The 7,805-nt window shown below is 40.1% G+C and overlaps 1 protein-coding gene across 6 annotated transcripts in view; it reads left to right on the top strand.

Annotated features, from left to right (window-relative positions):
* Positions 1-7,805, top strand: part of G3bp2 (GTPase activating protein (SH3 domain) binding protein 2) — a 36,691-nt gene that overhangs the window by 14,452 nt on the left and 14,434 nt on the right. For 5 of the 6 annotated variants that reach the window (XM_013020199.1, XM_013020194.1, XM_013020200.1 and 2 more), the window contains exons 2-5: positions 1,761-1,879; positions 5,240-5,321; positions 6,248-6,421; positions 6,869-6,959. In XM_013020199.1, coding sequence (XP_012875653.1) covers positions 1,785-1,879; positions 5,240-5,321; positions 6,248-6,421; positions 6,869-6,959 — 442 coding nt within the window. In that variant the 5' untranslated portion in view covers positions 1,761-1,784. Of the gene's footprint in view, positions 1-485; positions 545-1,760; positions 1,880-5,239; positions 5,322-6,247; positions 6,422-6,868; positions 6,960-7,805 lie in introns of those variants that run through there. The other variant, XM_013020196.1, reaches the window with a different exon arrangement.

Genomic DNA, 7,805 nt, shown 5'->3' with positions numbered 1-7,805 from the left:
TTTTTTCCCTGCTTATGTGGTGCTGAGGAATCGAACCCAGGGCCTCAGGCATGCAAGGCAAGCGCTCTACCACTGAGCCACCTTCCCAGCCCCAGTATTATTAATTTTGTGGTGCTGGGCACCACATTGCCATGCTAGGCAGGTACCAATTTAATATGTTTCAACAGTTACTGTTAAAGTATGATTTTCACATTTTACTTAAAAACTTTGCTGTATAACCCTGTCTTATTCACTGGCAATCAAACTATAAGTAGTCGCTTAGCCTTGCTCTTCTTGATTTTATTTTTACTTTTGTGGTGCTGGGAATGGTACCCAAGCCTTGACTTGCTTTGTGAGTATTGTGTTGCCCAGGTTCCCCCTTTGTCTCACCATTTTCTTGTTTCCCTTCCCTCCTCACGTTCAGATAAATGTATGTACCATACCCAGGGTATCAAAATTGAACACAGTGACAATGGGATAAATGGGGGAAACACACAAAAAAAGAAATCACGTAGTACATTGAGAACAACAACAACAAAGAAAAACCTTCTGTCCATGTCTTGAAGTAAGATTTATTTATTTAGGAATTGAGCCCAGGCTACATGCATGGTAGGCAAGTATTCTACCACTAAGCCACATTCCCAGCCCCTAAGATTTGTTTTTAAGCTGCATTCAATCTGTTTTGTAGAAACACACTTTAGATATTATGATCATTTTTCATTCCCTTTAAGTGTAGTAAGGAAGAAGGTTGCCTGATGATTTATTTGGTGGGCCATGTGGAATCCTTGCTGTACTACTGAATGAACTACAGCCTGATTTATTTATTTTTTTGTCGATTGTGGACGTGGGCTCTGTCCCTCAGGTCTTTAGCTCAAGGCCAGCACTCTATACCACTGGAGCCACAGCTCCACTTCTGGCTTTTACTGCTTATGTGGTGCTGAGGAATTGAACCCAGGTCCTCATGTGTGCAAGGCAATCACTGAGCCACCTTCCCAGCCCTGATTTTTTTCTTTTTTTTTTTGGTCCTAGGCCTTGATCTTCAGGGCCTGGGTACTGTTCCTTAGTTTTTCTCTTTCAAGTTGGTGCTCTGCCACTTGGTCCACTGCTCTACTTCCAGCTAACTGGATATGAGTCTCATGAACTTTCCTGCCCCAGGCTGACTTGATACGTCAATCCTTAAGATCTCAACCTTCTGAGTAGCTAGTATTATAGGCATGAGCTACTGCCTTTAAACCAAATTTCAGTCCTCCACTTGGCTTAACCCTGAATTCTAGCTATGCAAGAAGATTGAAGTTAGGCATATAAGCCTTGGAGATTCCATCTCCAGTGAATTAGCAAAATACTGAAACTGGATGTAGCCAGTAACTCCAGCCTTGGTATCCTCTAGCCTTGAACAACAGCAAGAAATCCCTTGAACAACAGCAATAAATCCCTGCATTGGTAATTTATCCTGTTTTTACAAATAAAAATTTACATTATTTTCTTCTCCCCAATTTCTAATGTTATAATTTTAAATGTTCAGGAGTTTATATGCATAAATAAAATGTGTTTTAATTTGTGCTAATTTTTCTCAAGAATAAGGACATACTTCCCCCTATAATGAATTCAGGGTATGGATATTAAGCTAAGACAAAGAGATGTAAACATTGATGGTGTTATAAATAACTTTAATAAGCGCTATAAATTTTCATTTTTTTTTTCTATTCTTTGCCTAAGAATTTACTTCATGGTAGTGACAATTGTAACCTTCTAACAGTTTATTTTTTTGTTTTCTCTTTCAGCATTCAACATTGTGCAGCAAAGAAATGGTTATGGAGAAGCCCAGTCCGCTGCTTGTAGGGCGAGAGTTTGTGAGGCAATATTACACTTTGCTGAATAAAGCTCCAGAATATTTACACAGGTAAATTTAAAACAGATTATTTAGCATTTACTTTTATTTACTAGTGAGTGAGGAATACCTCACTCCTTATAACTTGATAGGCTCTTCCCCCTGCCCTGGTCCTAGGGCTTGAACTCAAGAGTCTGGGAGCAGTCCCTTAGCCTTTTTTGCTTAAGGCTAACAATACCACTTGACCATGGCTCAGTGGCATATGTGTGTGCATGCACTCTCCCTCCCTCCTCCCCTCCCTCCCCCTTTCTTGATGGTGGCTAATTTCCTCCCTGGGCTGATTTTGAATTGGGATCCTCCTGAATAGCTAGAATTACAGGTATGAGCCACTGGTACCTAGCTGGCATTTTTTTTTTTTTTTTATATTTACTATATGCAGGACTCCTTTTCTTGCTTTCTTTTTCTTGGTTGTGGGGCTTGAACTCTGGGCCTGGGGCTATCCCTTAGCTCTAAAGCTCAAGATGAGTGCTCCAGGGCTGGGAAGGTGGCTCAGTGGTAGAGTGCTTGCCTTGCATGCATGAGGCCCTGGGTTCGATTCCTCAGCACCACATAAGCAAAAAGAAAAAAGCCAGAAGTGGCGCTGTGGCTCAAATGGTAGAGCCCTAGCCTTGAGCTGAAGAGCTGAGGGACAGTGCCCAGGCCCAGAGTTCAGGCCCCACGACCGGACCCAAAAGAAGAAGAAAAAAAAGATGAGTGCTCTATCACCCAAACTCGGGCCTGGGCACTGTCCCATAGCTTCTTTTTTGCTCAAAGCTTAGCATTCTACCATTTGAGCCACAGTGCCACTTCCTCTTGCTGAGGAATTGAACTCAGAGCTTTGTGAATGGTAGGTAGGCAAGCATTCTGCCACTAAGCTATATTCTCAGCCTCCTTGGGTTTTTTATTTCATTTTTTTGTTGGTCATGGGACTTTGAACTCTGGGCCTAGGCACTGTTCCTGAGCTGTTCAGCTCAAGGCTAGTGCTCTACCTCTCAAGCCACAGTGCCACTTCTGGTTTTCTGGTGGTTAATTGGAGTTAAGAAGAGTCTTAGGGACTTTCCTGTCCAGGCTGGCTTTGAACTGTGAATCTCAGATCTCAGCCTTCTGAGTAGCTAGGATTACAGAGCCCCCGACGCCCACTTTGAGCTTTTTTGATCAAGGCTAGTGCTCTACCACTTGAGCCACAGCGCCACTTCCGGCTTTTTTCTTTTTGCTTATGTGGTGCTGAGGACGAACCCAGGGCCTTATGCATGCAAGGCAAGTACTCTACCACTGAGCCACCTTCCCAGCCCCCAGAAATGTTTTATTTTAAATACATTTTTATGTACTGTACTGGTTAGTTATATTCTTAAGAATAGGGTCCTGGAAGAAGTGAGTGTTACATCAAAGGTATGATCATGTCTTATGTTGAGCGCGCACACACACACAAATACACGTAGCCAAAATCCCTTTACAAAAATAATGCCAGTGGATGTGAAGGCTATCTGGCTGCGACTTCTGTCACCCCATTGATCGCCAGGGTTGATTCGGCTGATCTGGCTGGCTAGGCGGGTGTTCCCTTCCTCCCTCACCCCACTCCATGTGTGTCCCTCCCGAAGCTGCGCCCTCGGTCGAAGAGGACGATCATCCCCGATAGAGGAGGACCAGTCTTGGGTCAAGGGTATACGAGTAGCTGCGCTCCCCTGCTAGAACCTCCAAACAAGCTCTCAAAAATAATGCCCGTTTACATATTTGCCAATAATACATAAAGTATGGGGTAGTAGTTAAAAGACATGGTCTGTGGATCCATACTGTCTGGGTTCTTAGCTTCACCCCTTGATAAGTATATGACTGTTTATTGTAAGTATATGATAATTTTAAGTGGTTTTGAACCTGTCTGCTTATTTACATAATAGCACTTAGGTTTGTTTGGAGAATTAAACGAATCAATATATGTTATGTATTGAAAATATTGCTTGGCACAAAGGAAGCTCTTATGTCTTGTGATAAATATGAAATCTCTTAATGAAAATGGTATTTTTGTGTTTTTCATAATCTTAATTTAGAAAGATGTTAATTTTAATTGCTTTAGGTAATGCCAGAGAAAGTCTAATCATGTACTTCAAAGTAGAGCAGCATGAAAATACTAATAAGAAATTAGATGCTGAAATAATTGTATACTTAGAACTTAGTCTTTGAATTATCAACTCTTTTAGAGCTGAGCACCAGTGAGTGGCTCATGCCTATAATCTTAGCTAACAAGAGACTGAGATCTGAGGATCAAGATTCATAGACACCCCGGCAGATGAAATCATGAGAATCTTACCTTTAACTGGCATAAATTGGCAAACTGTAGGTATAACTAGAGTGTTCGAGAATCCACCATGAGCAAAATACAGAGCAGGAGCTTTGCGTTCCTGAGTTCAAGCCCAAGTACAGGCACCAAAAAAAAACATCAGCCAAATTTTTGTTGTTAATTGTTTTGTTTATTAGAAGTAAAAGATGGATCCACTATTAGAGAATATCTGTTTAGAATTCTTTTTTATTTTAAATCAGTGTTATAAGACTTATTTGAAGTTTTACTTTGTTAAATCCTTTTGACAAGAGTGAAATTTGTTTAAAAAAATTCATTGATATAAGCTGATGATTGACTATCTACTTAGTGTGCTTGTTGCACCAGGATAGTTCCCCCCCCCCCCCCCCCCGCCCTCCACTCCCCTTTTTTTCCGGTCCTGGACTTGAACTAGCACCTGGGCTCTGTTCCTGAGCCTCTCTCTGCTCAAAGCTAGCACTCTTCCACTTGAGCTATATATAGTGCTGCTTCTGTTTTTTTTCTGTTTGTGTGGTACTGAGGAATTGAACCCAGTGTGCTAGGCAAGCATACTTCCACTAAGTCATATTCCTAGCCCCTGCACTAGGATTTCTGTATGTATGACTCAATCCTTACGACATCCTTATGGGTGGTAGCTATTTTATAACCAAGCAAACTGAACTAAAAGTTAAGTAACTTTACACATCTACTTAGTTACAGTGTTGGACCTATGTGCTTAGAATATAATGTGTCTAACCAGAAATTTGCTGGGTTTTTTTTTTTGTTGTTGTTTTGTTTTGTTTTTTTGGGTCAGCTGTGGGGCTTGAACTCAGGGCTTGAGTGCTGTCCCTGAGCTTTTTCACTCAAGGCTAGAACACTACCACTTCAAGCCACAGCACTACTTCTGGTTTTCTGGTGGTTAATTGGAGATAAGAGTCTTAATGGACTTCTCTGCCAAGGCAAACTTTGAACTGGGATCGTCAGATCACAGCCTCTACTGAGTAGATAGGAACACAGGCATGAGCCACCAATGCCCGGCTTGCTGCTATTTTTTAAATTTGAAAATTTAGAGGTAACATTTAATCAATGGTTTTGCATTGCAGATTTTATGGCAGGAATTCTTCCTATGTTCATGGTGGTGTAGATGCTAGTGGAAAACCCCAGGAAGCTGTTTATGGCCAAAATGTAAGTCAGTTCATATTTATATATACATATATACATGTGTGTATATGTCTTCTTGTGTTCAGGCATAGCTTTTTTTTTCTCTGTGCCAGTCCTGAGGCTTAAACTCTGGTTCTGGGTACTGTCCCTGTGCTTTTCAGCTCAAGGCTACCACTTGAGCCACAGTGCCACTTGCAGTTTTCTGGTGGTTTATTGGAGGTAATAGTCTCATGGACTTTTCTGCCTGGGCTGGCTCTGAACTGGCTTTGAATCCTCAGATCTCAGCCTCCTGAGTAGCTAGGATTACAGGCATGAGCCACTGGTGCCTGGTCTTTGATATGTTTTATACATAAAACAATTGAGAAGATAGTTTTTATAAATGTGGACTACACAGGAATGCATAGAAGTAAGTTCTCTTTGTGACATTAAGGATGCAAGACTTTGTTTCTTAGAGATTTAGCCTTCCTTACCAAACTTAAAATTAGAATTTGAAAAATGGCATTAGCAAATATCACAGTAAAGAAAATTAATAATCATTACAGAAATGAGTAAAAAAATGGGAAAACTATGAAGCCTAGATTACTGCATAATATCAGAGAGCCATTCAGATTTATTTATTTTTATTTTTGTAAGAAAATTTGACCAAGCTTTATTGAGTAAGGAAGCAAATAGACAAGCAGAAAGGCAGGGGGATGCTCTAGTAGTGTATGGGTGCTCTCAAAAGGAGGCGGAGAGACACCTCAAATTTCTGTTTATAAGAAAGTGACATGCTTAAAATGGTAACTTAGGATCAGCAGTCTGACATGACTGGTATGACATTCAGATGAAGTGGAAAGGTTTCAATGATTAACATTTTAGGGTTATGAGGATATCAAGGAGGATAAACGTTACTTTGTAAAGGTAATACAATATGACAACAATTTCTATTTCCTTTTTTTCCCCCATTACAGGATATACACCACAAAGTGTTATCTCTGAACTTCAGTGAATGTCATACCAAAATTCGTCATGTGGATGCTCATGCAACCTTGAGTGATGGAGTGGTTGTCCAGGTCATGGGTTTGCTGTCTAATAGTGGGCAGCCAGAGAGAAAGTTTATGCAAACCTTTGTTCTGGCTCCTGAAGTAAGTTTTCAATTTGTCTATTACTAGTTGATTGAACTCTCCAGGAGTTTTCCCTAATAAGTATAGATTTGCTCTTACTACTTTTGAGAAATTTTACAGGGCCTTTTGATGCATTTGATTGGGGGGAAAGGGAGAGGTTGAGAGTAAATATTTGGGATTAAAAGTCTAATATTTGCATGTAAATCTTATTGTCATATTTAAAAGGTTACATATTGAAAAAAGAATTTAAAAGTATCTAATTGTTCCTAATTGTCCTATTGAGAAGAGTTTTCTTCAATTCTAGTATTGTGTCAGTGATCTTCATAGCATGCTCAGCCTTGCAATATTACATTGTCAAGGTTATTTCTCTGGTATTAAAATTGAGATTATCTATGCGATGTCATTTGTTCTATTTATTACCAAGTGTAAGGAGTATTCATGGAATAGTTTGATGCTGTTCTTTTACAGGGATCTGTTCCAAATAAATTTTATGTTCACAATGATATGTTTCGTTATGAAGATGAAGTGTTTGGTGATTCAGAACCTGAACTTGATGAAGGTAAGATTACTTTGGAGATAACAGGATTCTGTCAGAACTCTTTAAGTACTTTTTGGGTTCTGTAAAAGGGTGAAATTTAATTTTATAATAATTCTGTTGTAACTGAGTCAGGACCCTTCCCCTTTGTTCTTGTTAGGAAAATGTAGATGTATATAATTAGGTACAGATTAGTCTGAGAAGGAAAAATTGTTTCCCATTCTATGATAAAGAGATTGGTGCCTGTTGTAGAAAAATTTTGGATCCTATACTTAAAAGCACTTTTATGGGTCTGGGAAGGTGGTTCAGCGGTAGAGTGCTTGCCTCGCATGCATGAGGCCCTGGGATTGATGCCTCAGCACTACATAAACTGTTGCTCAAGTGGTAGAGTGCTAGCCTTGAGCTGAAGCTTCAGGACAACGCCTAGGCATAGAGTTCAAGCCCCACCCCCCCTAAAAAAGGCACCTTTATCACAACAGAATTAAGTTAGTACAAAGTTTAATTTTGTTTTTTCCCCCTTAAATGTACTTTGGATAGCTGTCTATTTTATAAGTATGGTATAAATTACAGTTACTTGTTTTTCTGTACTACTGGGCTTGAACTCAGGACCTGGTACTGTCCCTGAGCTTTTATACTCAGTCAAGGTCAGTGCTCTACCACTTTAAGCCTTGGCTCCATTTCCAGCTTTTGGGTGGTTAAAGAGTCTCATGGACTTTTCCTGCCCTGGCTGGCTTTAAACAGTGATCCCCAGATGTCAGCCTCCTGTGAGCCGTTGGGCCTGGCTAATTACTTGATTTTTTTTGATATTTATTTATATGTTTTCCTTCTCCTTACCATTGTACCTCTATTACAAAGACTTGACAAAGGAAA

Source organism: Dipodomys ordii, unplaced genomic scaffold (genome assembly GCF_000151885.1).
Source record: "Dipodomys ordii isolate 6190 unplaced genomic scaffold, Dord_2.0 Scaffold49, whole genome shotgun sequence".
NCBI lineage: Eukaryota > Metazoa > Chordata > Mammalia > Rodentia > Heteromyidae > Dipodomys > Dipodomys ordii.
The sequence above is the reverse complement of the archived record's forward strand: the minus strand, read 5'-3'. Positions and strand labels throughout refer to the sequence as shown.